The sequence below is a fragment of the Triplophysa rosa genome, linkage group LG5 (genome assembly GCF_024868665.1).
Source record: "Triplophysa rosa linkage group LG5, Trosa_1v2, whole genome shotgun sequence".
Classification (NCBI taxonomy): Eukaryota; Metazoa; Chordata; class Actinopteri; order Cypriniformes; family Nemacheilidae; genus Triplophysa; species Triplophysa rosa.
In genome coordinates this window covers 4557815-4576588 of record NC_079894.1, presented here as the reverse complement: position 1 = coordinate 4576588, position 18774 = coordinate 4557815, and the positions used below count along the sequence as shown (strand labels likewise).

The window sequence follows — 18774 nt, the reverse complement described above, 5'->3', positions numbered from 1 at the left end:
TTGTGACATCTCTATTACACAAATATATTAATATGTTTTTTTATTTATAACAATATTTGTTTTTTTATTTTGTTACTTGTCTTTTAAATCATTCTGTTCGTTTTAGAATTAATCATCTGTTTTTCAATATAATATATGCAACACACGTCACAGCAGAGTTGCATGGACCCTGCTTGTAAATAACATGGACTGTACGTAAATAAACATACGTTATAAATAATGCACATACATTTTAAAAAGCAAACCCCTTCTATCATTTGATTGATGCAATGTCCTGAGGCCTCTGATCAATACTCGGCTATCAATGAAAGCATTCAGTGCTGAATACATCACTACACCACGTATGTGAAAGATTCAGATTTCACGGCTCAGCTGTGGGTGCTGAACACCTGCTAATTATATTATCCGAGAAAACGCTCTTCACAGCTTTAGCAGGTCTGACATCCTTCAAAAAAGAATCAATGTCTTTTTCCTTCAAATTCAGCCCTTTCAAATTCTCTTCCCGGTACGAATATTTATGATGCGATCCTCAGCATTTATTCCTCGAATTGAGAACAACAAGAGACGTAATTAGATGCAGTCTTCCTCCTAAGCCTTTGGCTTCGGCTGGGTACAGAGCGAGCAGTGTGGGGAACTGCATAAAAGAGACTGACTTGGATGGCTTTCATTCCGGAGACAGCTAAATAGCTGCTCTTGTGCCCTCTCCTCCACAATCTCTGCCTCTTTAAAGAGAAAGAGAGGAATGTGAATTATACTGGGGATTATTTCGGCCCTCTGTGATATCTAAGACCTGATGTCCTTATAGAGATGGGTATGAATTCCACTCTTTGAATACAAACAAAGCTTTAGTAGAACATCTTCAACAGGTGAACAAAGCAAAAGAAAAGCAAACAAAGTGCGACGCAGTGCCATCACAAACCTGTTTTGTATACTCTGGTATAAGTTGTGACCAAAGTTGAACAAATCTTGATACAGGTGAAATAACTTTTAGTCCAGTTTAGCATGTAAGGAGACACGCGTTTAAATTCCAATCATAAATCTTAAAGTGATAGTTCACCCAAAAATGAAAATTGTGTCACCATTTCCTCACCCTCTTGTCATTTTAAACCAGTATGACTTTCTTCCTTCCGCAGAACACAAAAGAAGATATTTTTAAGAATGTTGTCAACCGGCCCCCATTCACTTGCATTGGTTTTGTGTCCATACAATAGAAGTGAAGGGTGCCGCCGCTGTTCGGATGCCAACTTTCTTCAAAATATCTTCTTTTGAATTCTGCGGAAGAAAGTCGTACAGGTTTAAAATGACAAGAGGGTGAGTAAATTATGATGGAATTGTCATTTTCGGGTGAACTATCCCTTTAAGAACATACAGAATTTCTCAAAAGTTCTTGACAGAAGAAACAGGCTCAGTAGACGATTTTTAGTTTAAGCTGAATTTTCAGTTTCGAACAAATGAACTGCAAAATAAATGACAGATGTTACTGTATTGTTTAAGCAACGTGCAAAAAAGTACAGACCAAACTGTTCTAATTCATCTGTTTTCCCCCCCACATTTCCTTTCTGGCGTTCAGTAAAAGATAAGCCGTGCTGCAGAACCCTATGGCCACATCATTAGAGTAGTTACAAGATTCCGGGCAGTAGAGAGCTTTGCTGTAGGAGATGGCAGTATTAAGTGGGTTGACAATTTAAATGTCAATGTCAAGAAGGCAGTGGAAACCGGCACAGGCCGCGTGTATAATTAGCAACTGCCAGAGGTTTTAAAACCTTCCTCTTTTCCCCTTTCAATACTGTTACTTTCTGCTCTGACCACCTCTGACTTGTGGTGACACTGCTGTCATGAGAGCGTGAAGCAAATTAATGCAAGTCTAAATGCCCGTCTCGGGTAACCCGTCACTTGCGTTAAAAGCACGGAGGCCTGTGCTCTTCCACCTGTTTTTCTTTTCTTGGTACAAATTAAGTGCAGAAGGTGACAACGTGTCAACATGGTGTCAGCAGTTTTGTGTTGAAATAAAGCGATTTCCACATTGCATTCTTCTTTTTAATGGCCATACATTATATAAAATGTTTATTGGGAATGGGCTTTTGAAAATTTGTAGATGCTTTGCATTTAAACTCAAATGGTAAATAATTTACATGGAACTTGAATACTGTAGTAAAGGGATTAAAGGTGTTCTTTAAAAAGAAAAAAATCAGTTACTGAGCAAGAAAAAAAAACAGGTCTCTTACTTGACTCACAATGGTAGGATTTTGCAGGAAATCAGTTTGACGTCATCTGACATTGTACTTTCATGTTTAAAACAGAGATGACCACAAGGAAGCAAAAGTTATAGATACATTTTTCACTTACTGAATAGAAAGAATATAGGAACTTGCATTAATTAAACCCAACAGTTTTTCAGACATTAGCCAAATAGCTTCCACTATTATTTTATTTATTTGAGCTTTTAAAAGACCTATAAGGCAAAAGTGTTGATAAACAAGTTTACAGTGCATTGGGCTTTCTGCTAAATTCAGAATGCAACACGTTGCAAAAATACTGTCAGCGCTGAAGTCAACTTTCATGTTGCTTCTGGGAGAGGAGAGCGCAGTTTTCCTGCTCACTGTGAATGCAGCATGAATGCTGGAACCTGTTAATATACACTGTTTAATAAACAGCATGTGTGAAACAGGTCTTAAAGTTTTTGAAAAACTTAAGCGCAGGCACATCAGCTTCTTATTTTAGTAAATAAAATTGTGAGTTTTATTTTTTTATTATAAGTAATTCTATAAATCACATACTGTACTTGTAAGACGTTAGACATGTTTCGTCCTGCATTAATTGGATGATTTCTTTTATACCTATTTCAATCCAAATGTTAAATGATGAATGAGTGTTGTTATTTATTGTATTTTTTTGTATTGTTGAATTTGTTGTTTATGGGTTTTTTATTTTTATTTTTTTCAATGTAAACAACTAGAGTCCAACACAAATTTCCCCTTTCGGAGACAATAAAGTGTATTTCATGATTTCTTTCATTTTTTGGAAATTTTCAAACACAAATCCACACATACAGTACATTATAGCTCTACCCTTAGCTCTACACTTAGATAACCTGTCTAAAGACATAAGAAATGGCACAATGTTTGAAATGTATCTGAGATGGTATACTTTAAAGGAATAGTTCACCCAAAAATGAAAATCCTGTCATCATTTTCTCACCATGCACTATACATTTTGTTGTTCTTTTGGATTTTTTAAGAATGTAAAAAACCAAACAGTTCTGGGGCACCACTGAGAACCACAGTAGTTTTTATCCTAATATGCCAGTCAATAGTGCTCCAGAACAATCCCCAGTGGGTGAACTATCCCTTTAACAATATAAACATATACAGCTGTGAAAACATTTAATAAGACCACCCCAAATGTATTACTATATTATTTAGTATCAAAATGTTTCTTGTTTTGTGCAAAAAATGCAAATCAAAATATCAGCAGTTCACAAAGGGAAACAAAATTATTGTTAGTCTGCACGTTTTGCCCAAAACACACCCATGACTCATTAAGAGAATAGAGGGTATGCACGTGACGTCACTTTTCCATGTGAATAGCCAAAACACGCTCCATTGAGTGGCAAAACACGCTCCCTTGAGTGGCAAAACACTCAGCAAAATGGCTGCTTACAATATCAGGAAACAAAATTCTGTGCTACATATCAGTGTGCAGGACATCTGGTTCCTTTGTAAGTCGCAAGGATCACCGTCGAGTTCAACTGATTTTAATTTCAGCAAATAATTGCGTGTTTTAGTCCCGGTTTCTTTGTTTCTCCTATTGAAAGCAGCCATTTTGCTGCCTGTTTTACCACTCAAGGGGCCGTGTCCCGGCGTGTTCACGTGGGAAAGTGATGTCAATGCATACCCTCTATTCAACTAGTTTTGCTAGCAAAACTAGCAAAAGTGGATTCGGACACGCCCTAAATGCACTTGCGCTCTGCGCTTTAGTCCATGCACTTAGATCGTTAAAATAGGGCCCAATAAGTACATTTTACCTAAGCTCCTATAAATTGTAAATTCAGAAAAACTTCAAATGGAGTGCTCTCTTAATTTCTGTATGTCCTCTTCATGTTACTCCACACATAGGCTATTAATTTGAAACTCTACATTCACATTTCCTGAATAATAATTCCAGACCGCTAACCATGAAATTACAAGTATATGTCTTCAGTATTTGCATCACTGCACTGCTAGTTGAAGAACACTTTTTTCTATCTGCATTGGTTTAGCCAACACTGGTCATTATGTTTGACCTTTCTGCATTTCAAAAACACACTCCTCCGAGTTCATTAATCTGGACGGTTACTTGCACGGGACTTATTTAAAGCTCCGGTCTCAAACCATGTGAAATGTTTGCTACATGCACCAGCTATAAATAAAACACTAACACTTCCAAGTTTAACTGAGATCTGGAAACAGCCTCCGTCAAATATACACCTGCGCACCCTTTAATAAAATCACATTGCCGCACATCTCCAGCACAGCCGACACAAGTAAGAGCAGCACAGCTGCAGCATCGTTCTTCTGTAGACCACAGAAACTGTCGTACCTTTCAGATGGATTTTATTTTCCGGGCTGTGCACTAAAACAGAGCTGACGGAATCCAGGCTGTCGTAGTTACTGCATCCGAGAGGCCCCGTCCTGGTCTCTGTTACCTAGGAAACAAGGAGATATTTTAATGCCTTATTATCGTGAACATCATGCACCTGTTTGGTCCTCTTCAGAAAGCGGTGGAGTGCCGAGCATATGCTGTTGTCTTAAACAAACCAACCCGCCAGTGCAATAAGCCTGAGTCAACAGTTAAATGTCACCAAAGCTCATTTCAGCATGTCACAACCCCACAAAAATGCTCACTTTGCAGAGCTCTGTAGACACCCTTATATTAGAACCAAATGCATTATTAATTTCAAATCTGCGGAGCGGCGAGCCATGCGCAGTGAATCTAGTTTTAAATATAGGAAAACATTAAGGAGACTGTATGTACTGTGTCAGAACAGATATTTCAGCTGCAACTTTTCAAACTCCAGGACATTTTGATTGAATTGTGTGGCTGGGGAAAAATAAAAAGGCTTAAATGGATAGTTCACAACAAAAATGGAAATTCTGTGACCATTTACTCACCAAACCTGCATAAATGTCTTTGTTCTGTTAAACACAAAGGAAGATATTTGGAAGAATGTCAGTAACCGAGCAGATCTCATTGACTCCCATAGTATTTATTTTCCCTACTATGACAGTAAATAGGGGGAAAGATCTGCTAGGTTCTTCCAAATATCTTCCTCTGTGTTTAGCAGAACAAAGACATTTATACAGGTTTGGAACAATCCGAGGGTGAGTAAATGATCATTTTTTGGGTGAACAATCCCTTTAATAGGTACCTTGCCTATTAGTGTCTCTTGATAATAAGTGATCAATAATCATTGGTACATCAAACTGAACACTTGTAAATTGGTGGAAACATTAAGCATTACATAAATCAATGATTCATAAAGGAGAAAGTGTTCTGATAAAAATGGATACATCTTTGTATAATGTGATAATATAATATTATTTACTGCATTCTAAAATTACATTAGATTTTTATGATTCAATTTCGCTGCTGTCCTTCTGAAACTTGTATCTACATATTTCATTATTCATTCATTAGCTAATTTTTATTTTGTTGCCATAAATCATTATTATTAGTCCCCCTTTATGCTTGTCACTGGGTTTTACAAACATCGGACCGATAAAACGTATTAAAAAGTGCTTGTCAACTTTGGCAACACAGTATTTAATCATTTTAAAAGTGCAGTGTTCTTTACCATTTCCTGAAAAACAGTGAATTAGACATCTGAGGCTTCAGAGGAACAGTGATGATTCATTTTATTATTGATGTGCCAATCCTCCATGAAAGGTTTCTGAATAATTTAAACGTAAACGTGACTGACTTATATTGCATTTGATTTAGAGAGCGAGTCTTCAATTCAACTCGGTAATCACTTTAACACCTTGTTCAACGGTTTGTTTCAATCGATTCTTTGAAAAGAGCCTGTTTAAAAGAAACACTTCTGTTAGCCAGATCAACACACGAACACATCTGAGCTACGAACAATGTGAAAAGACTGCATGCTTGCTGTTCTCGTTACGTATTAACATATATTTTCATGCTCTTCACAAAACCAAAGGTTACTTATTATAAACCACTATAAACGAAAAAGTTTTCTCTTTGACCAATGTTTCTGACATTTATCCCTGAAAGTTACACAACTGGTTTTCATATGTACTGAAGATGTTGATACAGCGCACAGATTCACTCGATGATCTACTACTGCAAAGATATAACTGTCTTCTTAACAGCCAAACTTTGCTTCCTAAAACTCTACAGAATTTATTGCATATTTAAAATAGAAGAAAACACCTCTGAATCCCATTTCCCAATTTATGTTGCATTCTACCTTGGCTATGGATTTCATATCTTGTTTTCAGGAGAGCGCCTTTAATCATTTTAAAACTTATGACACAATAAACCCGTCATGTTTAACGCTTTCAAAATGATCTGTTATGCCGCAAATATCTTGCAAATGTTTCTCATAGAGGTGTATTATGCCTCGCTGGCACAATAACTTTGATCTTTATTCAATTATGCACTGCCACTTTTGAAGGCTGGTGCCGCCTCTGCTTTGATAAAAAATGTAACAAAATGCACGATTTTACACATCTATTTTAATCCTGCTAATCCAACACTAATACAACACAAAAACGCAAAGGATTTGGGACAATGTCCTCATAACGCCAAAATCATTATCTATTCTATTGGTATGGCTTTTCAAACAAAGTTGTTTCTTTAATGGAGGTTATGCTTTAGACACACTGTTCTTAGACGCTTACCATGTTTTTCTTGATCTGCATTATTTCTGATGTTTCCAAGCTGTTTAAACACGCAGTGTCCAAACAGAGTTTAAGAGTACATGTTTAAAGTAACTATTGCTATTGATTAATGATGGCAAGTGCTTCTACTTAACATAACAGCTTATTGCTTACCTGTCACAATTTATCACCACATGACTTTAAATAGATCCATAACCTTATTCTATCTACCGTGCACTAATAATCCAAAAATCAGCAGTTGAAATTCAGATAATATCAAGTCTGCTTGCTTATGATTACATAGTTTCGGTGTGAGAACATGTGTGCAAACACATTCACGATGTAACATTATTATGTATATTATACTTTTATCTTCCCTTAAAAGCGTAAAATAACACATGCCCTCATGCACCCCATCCCACTGTAGCATTACATTTGATCGGTTGTCATGTGTGATTGCTTACTGCTGTGATTGCTTATTGTCCGATCACAGTAAGACTTCAGGCTGTTTACTGTACATCACACATAAAACATGACACTGATCCCTATTACTGTCTTCATAAAACGACGCTTTTTGCATAAGAAAATAATTCCTTTATGATCTGTGGTAAGCATGTCTGGAAAGATAAACAGCTCCCTGCGTTGCAAAAATCTGTCCTGTCATTTCATGCGTTTTTCATATACAGTGGGGTCCGAAAGTCAGAAGTCTTGGAGGGAAAAAATGCCTTTTTTATTCATTTAGAACTGAGGGGAGATGTTGAACATTTTAAAACAAAGGTAAGTTATGATATAACATGGTGACATTTGCCATTTAAAGGTTTTTTTGCACATAAGATGGTCTTTGGAAACCATTCAAAGCTTCATGAAACATCCGTCCATAACTGTTCACCCAAATTGTTATGGTGATAATATTTTGAGAAAAAAAATCATTGTACGTTTTTTTTTACATTTGGGGCCACTGTATACAGTAGTATACACAGATATAAATAAGACAATATAAATAGTACATAGCTTGATACTATATATTGTTCCTATAGCTGTTTCACAGAGAATAGAGGATGGTAAACAAATAAATCTAGCAATTCCATGCTAAGCCACATAAGATCTCTGTGTATTACTTTCCTGTCACCCTGCTGTTTTCCTCCCCAATTGTGTACAGTATATTGTTTCTCAGCGGCACTTAATATTGACAATATCTAAGACATTTATTTACAAAACGCCATCTTACCTGCCAAACTAACCAGATAACGGACATTTTCCCCCCAGCATCCTCCAAGTGTCTCATTATGTCTCATATTTACTGAAATGTTTCCTCAACATGCTTTCTTAAGGGCATAACAATAGAAATGGAACGCCTGGGGATCGCTCATCTCCATTCCACTAACATCTCACATCATCCAGGGGCCCAGAAAACTCCCACAGACCACAGAGCGCAGCTCATACCCTGTCAATGCAGAGGCTGAAGGAATGCATAGGAGTCACTCATTTATCTAAAAACTGCCTCTGTTGCGTGAAGCACACGTGGCTAAAGACCGCAGATGTGCTCTGGAATTCAGTTGTTTAGGAGTTCATGACATCTGACAGGACTTTAAGTGCAGGTTCAGAGCTTCATTGTATCTGACAGCTGATGGTTATGCGGCACTGTCAGTCAGCTTGCCCAGCGGCGGCTCTAGATTCGAGAGTTGTGAGCTCTCCCCGTGAAACACTTGCGCTCAGGGCCGTCCCAAGCATGGGGCGGGGCCCAGTGTGAGTTAGAAGACGTGGGGCCCTAACGTCACCTGGCTTGCGCTTTTTCTGTCTTAATATCAAATCTTGTCTATGATGATATGTATATGTGCTGCCTAGTAGTGTTTCATTGGTAAATACGCAAATAGAATTTCAACGCGCAAAGTCAATAGTATACATTTAGCTACATTGCATTTGTGTGAGGGAAAACTGTCATGATTCTGCTTCATCATGTCATATCTTTCTTGGTCTTGTGGCAGCATCATGGCAGAGCCTCATGTTTTGTGTGGAGAGAGGCATGTTAGTGTTGGTTCTAACATAGCATGCGCTCTCTCCGGTCTCGTCTATGGCTTCGCCCCTCTCGTTTCCTCATTTAGCCTTCCATTAGTGTGTCATTCCCGACACCTGTCCCTTGCTAATTATCCTTTGTTAGTCTCCCTATTTAATGCCCTTGTGTTTGCTGTCCTGTGCTCGTTCGTTTTGCTATGTTTGCCATGTAGCCTTGCATAGTTCCTTGCTGTGACATGTTAAGTTTGTGGACTTATTTATATTATTCTTGGACCTTGTTTATCTTGCCCCCTCGTGGGAAGTTTTTGTTTGAATTCTTGTTATAGTTTTCCCCATTGTGGGTGTTTTGTTTCATTATTAAAGTTCAGTGTTTTTCGCATCGCTGCCTGCGCTTGGGTTCTTTCCCCGATCCTGACAGAAAACGATCTCCATCTCTCCTAAATTAATCATCATCTTTCAGAATACAAGTACAACAAATAAGGTGTGCGAAAACATAACACAAATGAATTATATGACATATCAGTAAAATAAGCTTATTTAGAGGTTTTGCTCATAAAAAACATAATGTAAACCTGCTATTACTGTTATGATTGTACACAGCTTTAAGCCACGCGAACACGTATGCGCACATGATGGGGACGGCTGGGGTGGCAGTGGTTCATCCGCGGGCTCCAAGTGCTGCCAAATCAGTCACCAATCTGTGCTGAATCAATATTCCACCGTACAGGAATGTGCCGTCACCGGTATGTGTCGTGCTTTTCTTGCGATCTTTCTTTTTCTTATGGGCTCACTCGCAGGAGAAGTGAGTTCAATGCAAACGCGCAAGCATTGCCGTTGTAACAAACAACAATACATGTTTGTAATAGCGAGTAAAACTAGGCTAAGGCTACAGAGAACAAAATGCGCGTTTTTAGTTCAGCAGTTTTAGTTCACGTATACTCTCACTCGTTACTGTGAAGGACCAGACACATTTGCAGCTCCCTCTTTCCACACAGTAGTAGGCACTCATTCTACTCCGCTGTGCAAAGCAGGAGTGAAAACAGTATGACTTACTAGCTCAGATAATTATTTAGAATATACTCATGCTTAAAAAAACAACAACTAAAACACTAAAATAAATTCAAGATTGTTACATTTTTTTAAATGATTATTTTTAATATTTACCCTTGCCGCGGGGCCCCCTAGAGGGCGGGCCCTGGTGCGGTCGCACCAGTTGCACTGCCCAAAAGACGCCCTGCTTGCGCTAATGGGAAGTTTAAACCTTACAAAGAAATACTGTGAAGGTACTTTGATACTTCTATGGGATCATATGATACTGTATTTTTACTGTTATTTTTCAAAGATTTTTCATTTACAAAAACTGTTATTCTTACAACTTTTTCATGTATAATGTACAGAGAACTGTAATTTGACAAGTCTTTTGCACATATTTTTTAAAACTGCCAAACATACAGAAAAAGACGAAAAACATGAAAAGCACATACTTTTACGAGAAAAAGTAACTGCCAGTAAATTTCATTTTTTTACGGGGTAGCTTGTTGTTTATTTTTTAAGTTATGGACACTTTGCACATACTCTGTGAACACTGACATTGAGTCACTTAAAAAAATCAATTCGCTTTTTTTAACATTTCTGATTTTTTTGTTGTGATGGTGTCATGATTCGTGGGTGAGAGACATGGATACACGGACAGAGGACCCAAGTGCAGACAGGATAAGGGGTAAACTAGACTTTTAATAATAATAACAAAATACAAAACAAAGACCCACGTGGGGGTAACATAACAAAACAGGGGAACAAGAACAAGACTAACTAAACTAACAGGACTAGACTAATAACACATCACATAGCAACACATTAACTAAACTTACTAACACGACAAAAACTTACTAACACGACAAGAACTTACTAACACGACAAGAACTCACCCACATGACAAACACAACACAGTGCAATGAGCCGACACAAGACATAGAACACAGGGGCATTAAATAAGGGGACAAATCAAAGGGGAACAGGTGTGGGGCATGAACTAATTAACAACCAATAACGAGGGATACAAAAGGGCGGGAACACAGACAAGGAGCGGAGAGAGTATCGAAGGCCGAAAGGGTCAAAATGACTCTCTCCACACATAACAAGGGATCCTGCTGTGATTCTGCCACAAGATCAAGAAAGACATGACAAGATGAGGCAGAATCACGACAGATGGATGTGCAAAATGCTTTACTTCACGTTCTTTAGATTTTTAAAGAGGACAGCACTGTATATATAGAATGACAAATAGCTACCGTACATGTGTCCTATGATGTGACGTACTGTAGCAACAATTTAGAAATTATTTTTAATATTTATCATTTGAATTAGTACAAGGGAGTTTTGTCTTCATTATTAGGTTTTTTTTCTAAATGTTTGTTGTCACACCATAGGACACGTTTATGGTTTATTTGTCAACTAAACTGTATAGAGGAAACTTTAAGGCAGAGAAAGGGGAATAGGATCGGCAAAAGACCTCAAGCCAGGAAACAAATTGGATTGCCAAAGGCTTGCTTGCTCTATATTGTATGTCTAAGCGCCACCCACTACTCTAATAGAGAAACGTAGAGAAACATGGGTTCGATCCCAGGGATTGCACATAGACAGAAACAATGTATAGTATAATGTGATGTCGCTTTGGATAAAAGCGTCTGCCAAATGCATGAATGTAAATGTATTAAATGATCATTATATTCATAATAAAAGAATACTATAGTTTCAACATTCTAATGTAACGCAATAGTAATTTCTGTCAGTTTTTAATGCGTTGATTTTGTGTAATGCTGTAGTGGCATAATTCACTTTCACGGCCAGTACCCTTCAGAAACCTTCATGTGAAACGTCCTTTACGTGTTTAAAAAAGTGTCACCTTTAATGCCATGTACCGGTAGACTTTTAACACAGTCTGAACAATTTTTCTCATGTTCCTAGCCATAGCTAACTCTGAGATGCGTGTCCTACATGGAGGTGACTGTTAATAGTATGCCATTATGACAAATGGTTACATTACAAAACGAGAGAGTCCTTCATGTCCAGCTGTAGATCTGAGCTAAACGGTGCACTATTAAACTATACGTACACGCAGTGATTTTACATATCTAAGGTGTGCAAATTTTATGGTTGAAATAAAGTACTGTTTCAACATTGAAGTTCAACAATCTCAGGATTGTTTGTTTCTGCAAAGTTCTGATCGCCATTAAACCTGCCTTGAGATCTCAAGTTATTTTTGGCCTTACAGCAAGTGGTCTCTGATTACACAGAGGCAAAGTGTTGTCCCCAGAAGCGTATTCCTGCCTAGTGTGCTTTTTGCACTCCATTTCTGAGTGGAGGGTAATTGATCATCCTATATGGTGTTATTGATGAGGCCACAATAACCCACTTCTGCTTTGGTGCCCAATTCATCAGTCTGATTTGCACATAGCGTACAGGAAGAGAGCAGTCAAGGGGGGGCCGCTAGCCCCGTAACGTCTCATTAGCTCTCCCCAGTCTGAAACACCTGGCAAAAAAGGTGGCTTCCCAATGTGATGCACTTAAGCTTTGTACGCCATGACAATTTTGCCTATATGATTTGACGAGATCAGTCCCTTAGTGGCCTCTACTGTTGCCATGGACACTTGTCTCATGCACAAGAAAACAATTTGTCAGTTTAAGCAATTGTATAACGTGATTAATACATTTTCCAATGCATTCGTGTGTTGCATGCATTGGGAACATAAAGGATCTCTGTTCCAATTGAACGTTGTGTAGGGAAAGCTCGGGCTAATGAAAAGCATGCTGCAGTGATTTTCTTCTCTGTTTCACCAGCGTAAAATGCTCCTGCTTTCATTACAAACCACGCTGTGTTTCTCAGACTGAAATACTGCTTTGCAAGAAAAAAAGGGCAGTATTTAAATGGTTTCCTTTGATGGTGTTTGTCAGAGCATGAAAATGCCGTACTTCATTTTGACCGATCCGCCTGTGCTGGGGAAACGGACAACAGATTATCGTGGGTTTAAAATGGCAGAGGAAAGCATCAGAAATATTGCATTATCAGCTTTTGTAGCCTTGGCACGCACTCGTAGATCGATTGTGGTTAAAATATGTTTATTCAATTAGAAGTCTAATGCCAAGCAAAAACATTCTCATAAACGAATTAACAAAAGCTCATTTTGTCATCATCTTTGCCGGTAGAAAATATGCTATGAGAAGCTACAGCTTATATGAAACCGAGCTTGTGTATGCAAGCAGGGGTCCCCGGATCTTGATTGAAAGTCAATAATATCCATGTCGGCTCACCTTTTAGCAGCACAAAGTATACATTTCGTATACAGCTCACTCTAAGGGAATCATGATGTTGCAGTCAGCGACAAATCTACACCCACTCAACAGCTGCCAGCGAGTTATGAGGGACACTTGACACAACATGGAAATGGCGAAGCTGTTTAAAGTGCGAAAGTATGGACCTTAATTGCGGAAGAATTACCATGGCAACAAACATACACCATGGCCCGTAACAACACAAATACGTACAGCAAGATGAGCTACACTGATTAGCAGCAAATAACACACACAGGAAAGTATCAAACATGCTGGATTTAAATAAAATATGGTGAAAAGAAATGCTAACTTGAATAGTGATGAAATGTTTAGAGATTAGTGTAAAATTAGCCTGTTTAACCTGAACAATATAAATAGTATTGATTATTACATAAAACAGGAGGAAGCAGTGTCGTCCAAATCCCTTAACGCAAAGTCATCGCACCTTCAGACAGCTATTATACAATTTATATGAGATCATGTCCTATCTACCTGAATGAGGGGGAAGACCGATATCTTTAAAATCTCATGCTAAGATCACAACAAAAACGCATGATAAAAAATAAAGTAATAAACCAATTTACCGCAGTGGCTGATTTTAGATTTTAATTATTAAATTATTAATTATCGCATTGGCTGATACATTTTTACAATCGGACGATATTTCTGCATTATGCGTTACGATGCATTAGCATTCTGTCATAAATTCAGATGTAAAGCTAGCATTTGACACGTAGTAAAATAACCACAGAAAAATGGGTCATGTGATGTGGATGAGATTTGAATATTGTGGGGTAAATATTAATAATACATTTGCATTTTTTGAATATTTAATACATATAAAGTCTTGTTTAGCTGCTCACGATTAACGTAATATCATGTGTTATTTGTTCAAGGGCCAGATTTACTAACAGCTTGCCGCAGCGCAGACTCCTCTTTTGCCGAAAAAAATACCTACTGTCGGTATTTACTAAAGACACGCAGTGAAAATTAGCGCTGAAAAGGAGTGGACACAGCTGTTTTTGTGACTGGCATTATTGTATATGCATTTGTAGGAGTTTCTACTTCAGTCACAGACTTTATGGGCACAGAGTATTTAAATGAATCACACAACGTGATTCACTAAGGTTTGCGCTCATCATTGAACTGGTATTTGCGGCTTTATTTAACGTCCAAAAAAGTCACGCTGCTCTTGGTAGATTGCGTATGTCATTATGGGATATGAGATATTGCGTCTGTGTTTTTTTAATGTGCGCCTTATTAGTAAATCACCCACAGAAAATTCCACTCCCATTAGCGCTCTTTTGAAATCATGCTATTTGCCCTGAAGTCTGTTTTAATGCTAAGCTACATTCTAGAATTAGGCATGTGATACACAATACTTCATTTAGTTTCACCATTTTCACTGTCATTTACCCATTTAATTGCATTTGTGTTATATTGGCATCTTATGGAATAGGGATGTAACAATATCAAACTCTCACCGTACGATATGTCCATGGTACGATATGTATTGCAATATTTAAAATGACAAATGATGACTTGGAAATGTGCCATAAGCATCCTCTTTTCTTTATTATCTAATCATAACTGTTGCTTAGAGGTATGAGTTATAGTATGAAATGGGTCAAATCTCTTTTCTAAAATAAAATAATTGCACCAGATAGACCTTGACAAAGGTAACATCTATTATTTTTTCTAACATTCTCTCTGTTAGGCCCGGAAGACCTATCATTTCATGCAGTCATGTGACCACGATAATATTGAGACAATTTTGCTATCGCAATAACACGATATCGATAATATTGTTACATCCCTATTATCGAACAATCGGCCACAGTGCTTTCTTAACATCGGTATTGGCGTCGGCCACTAAAAACCCATATTGGTCAACAACTATAAAACGCACACACTTTTTCCTAGATGTTTCAGCTACAGCATTTGCGCAAAGGATGGTAAGCTGTTCACATCACTACAGAGCCCCTCCCCCCATTGATTCTCATCTGTTGACAATTACTCTTTTTACTGTAAGGCGGACATTGCTTTCCCGGAGCGACCGTATTGAGTGGTGCACTTTTTCCCCATTCATACTGTATTAATAGCTCTGCAATATGTTGTTAATATCTACAGTCTTTGGTTTCATCTGTTACCTTGATGGCAGATGTGGCGATCTGCAGGTGGTGTAGTCGCCGCAGGGTGCTCTCTCTGTCCGTGAAGTACGACGCTGCTAACTGGTGCAGGATTTCCAGGGAGACCACAGAGCTGTTGCCACTGCCATCCGACTTTTTACTCAGCTTCTGTTTGTCCAGGAAGATTGTGAGCGACTCCTCCCCTAAAGACAGATGCATGCAGAACCATGAGACACAACCAAGGCCGGATTAAGAACACATTGGGCCCTGGGGCTATAGCAAACCCAAGGGCCCCCTTCATTTTATTGCCACGCCGCAGTGTCTTCTACAGTGTTTATTACATTTTATTGCTATTATATTATCATATTTAATTTTCTAATTATTTTATCTAATTTTCTACTATTTTAATTTCATTTTATATTTATTTCTTATATTTACTTTTCTAATTATTTTATCAAATTTTCTGTTATAGTAATTACATTTTATAGTTAATACTTATTTTTAATTTCTATTTTATATAAGCACAAGTTCACATACTAATCTTTCAATGCTATTAAAAAACATTAATATTAACTCAATATTTATTTCTTATATTCACTTTTCTATTTATTTGATCTAATTACATTAATTATAGCCATTCAACAGTATAACTGAGAGCTATCATGTCTAACAAGTAGGAAATATACAGAAATTGAATGAAGTTCTCAAACACTTTACAGTCTTTAATGCTAAATTCTAAATTAAATATAGAAGAATTCTCATTAAAGCTACAAAACACATTGAATTCATTTTTTCTTTTGTCCTGTCATTAAAATCCCAGTGAAATAAAAATTACAATGCCTATTTATTCATGAAATATTGCAATTATTGTAAATGGTTTATCAATGTGGGCCATTCTCTTTTTAAAATTTGTGTGCCCACATGATCGTTAGCTAAAATTTGAAAATGCACTTCCTTCCTGTAATGACTTTTCATATTAAATGACGTACATTAGAATGGCTTGGGCGGAGCATCTGTTAACTCCTCCCCTTCTACTGTCAGTCGGCTGCCAGTTCCATTTCAAAATGCAACGGCTGTTTTTATACATCCAATCAAATTGCAGAGAAAGACGAAAGCCATGAAATTCCCCTTCACTCGGAAATGCGTCAAAATACGGAAGTAAAAACGATCGCAACTTCCGGTTCACGGGGACTTTAACATTAGTGACAGGAGTCACAGCAGCAGATTTAAGAATGCGGCCCCTTTAAGAGCTGTCCCGTTCCGTTTTGCCACGTACCACAGCTAGAAGCTGTCTATCTATACTGAACGTGTAAAAGCAACTGTTTCAAATATAATAACTGGGAATTATGTCAAGCAGTTTCTTGAGGTCTCTCCCTGAAATGTGTTTTAGACAGTATTGAAGTTGTTCGCATCTGTTCCTGGCTCTTTGGCAGCTTTTTATTCATTATTTGGTTCAAGTCATTCATTATTTTTCTTTAGGCACACCTTCAGATCAAAAGTTTTTTAACATCATTGAACACATTCCAGTCAAGTAGCTCTAAGCTTTTGAACGGTAGCGCACGTAGCATTCACTTTCTAAAAACAAGGGTCAGCAAAGTGACAGCAAGTTCTACTCGGGCCATCAGGCGGTTATCTGAGCGTACCATTGTGTGAGATTCATACGGTCATTTAAAATAAACTGTGGTAGAGATTTTCACGGTTTCAGTAACAGTAGTGAAGAAAGCGAAGCGAAATATATGTGGGGAAAGAAAAAGAGTGGCACACACCACACAATTTTTCTGACTGATTTTTTATTTTTATTGTAAAGTAATTACTTATTTGATATGAGGATGAGCCTGAAATACTGTATAAGAAAAAATCTGCTGGGCTGAAATGAGTCATCTGTACACATGAGTTGATATTAGTTTGAGTCTTATTAGTATTCAAGCAATAAACTTGTCCCTCTATTTCCTTTGCTTTGAGTCGTTAATTACCAGCGCTCACCGTAGCTTTAGAGCTTCATTCGTCTCCCCTGTCGCTGGAGTTGTGCAGCCTCACTGAATGCATCCACTGATAAGCGACGCCATAATTAGTGTCGATATCGTAGAGATGCACTGTAACATATTGCTGTTAAAAGACACCATGAAAGGTTTGAAAGCACCGCTGGGACAAGCTGCTCTACTTATTATTGGGGTGCGGCGGGAGAAGCGAGAATTACTGATGGGTAAAGTGGTGCCATGGATGTCAGAAAACAGCAATTTGGTCAATAAAGCTGCAATGCAATTCCACGTGTTGTACTTAAAATAACACCAGGCAGATATTCAGATAATTGCCTTTTTATTTTGATATTTAGATTGTTTTATTATTATATTTTTAAATCATGAAACAAGTTTTGACTTTTTCTTGCCATAAAAGTCCTATTATTAGATCATTCTTAAAAAAACAGGACTTCATTATTAAACGCTTAAGTTACAATAAGTAGTAAAATGCCATTTTCATCATACATTCTATAAAGTCTAAAACTTAAAGGGATAGTTCAACCAAAAATAAAAATTCTGTCATCCTCTTGTCGTTTCAAACCTGCATGACTTTTTCTTAAAAAAGATATCTCAAAGAATGTTGGTAACTGAACAATGGCGGTACCCATTCACTAGAATTGTATAGACACAAAACCAATGCAAATCAATGGGTATTGCCAATTTTTGGTTACCAACATTCTTCAAAATATCTCCTTTTGTGTACTGCAGAAGAAAGAAAGTCATACAGGCTTGAACTGACACGAGGGTGAGTAAATTATGACAGAATTTACATTTTTGGGTGACCTATCACTTTAACTGTTTACACTTATAGAGGGAACATTAAATAGATTCAAACACGATAAATGCCACTTTCCATATATTTTATTGGGTTCTGTAATGCGTTATACCCTTTAAAGGTGTAAATAGGTCAGTATTAGGCCTCTATAGACTGTATTATCCAGATGAAACCACACAATATTTGCTTACCTCCAAGTGTGGCCGATACCAAGAAATGCGTGCCATATTTCTTGATCAGGTTTTCGTGGATCTGCTGGAGGCTCGGGCGTCTCCCCAGGAGCCTGAGGTTGCGTAAAAATTCCGGCGCCAAAGGCAGTGGAGCTTTGAAGAAGTCTCTCTTCTCTGTGACCAAGCTGTTCACTTTCCAGTGACTAAACTCCCTGCGAGACAAAACAAGCAGAGTTAAAGCTCATCTTAAACTGACGTATTAAGTGAATGTTGGGGCCCATTTTGTTTCGGAATTACATTGTTAGTCTTTCGTGGAATATAAGAAAGCGTGCGTGTGTGTGTGTGTGTGTGTGTGTGTGTGTGCATTCATAAGACGTGAGAGAAATTGCTGATATCAGCAGGAAACAAAGCTAACCATGCGTAAATATGCAATGGAATTCAGTAATGAATATTGATGCC

At 37.7% G+C, this 18774-nt stretch overlaps 1 protein-coding gene across 1 annotated transcript in view; it reads right to left on the bottom strand.

The window, feature by feature from the left end:
* The window catches only part of brinp2 (bone morphogenetic protein/retinoic acid inducible neural-specific 2), a 107158-nt gene that overhangs the window by 44209 nt on the left and 44175 nt on the right, over positions 1 to 18774 (bottom strand). The window contains exons 3-5 of the mRNA XM_057333004.1: positions 18337 to 18527; positions 15374 to 15555; positions 4579 to 4684 (exon numbers count right to left, since the gene is read on the bottom strand). Of these exons, the coding sequence (XP_057188987.1) occupies positions 4579 to 4684; positions 15374 to 15555; positions 18337 to 18527 (479 nt within the window). The remainder of the gene's footprint in view (positions 1 to 4578; positions 4685 to 15373; positions 15556 to 18336; positions 18528 to 18774) is intronic.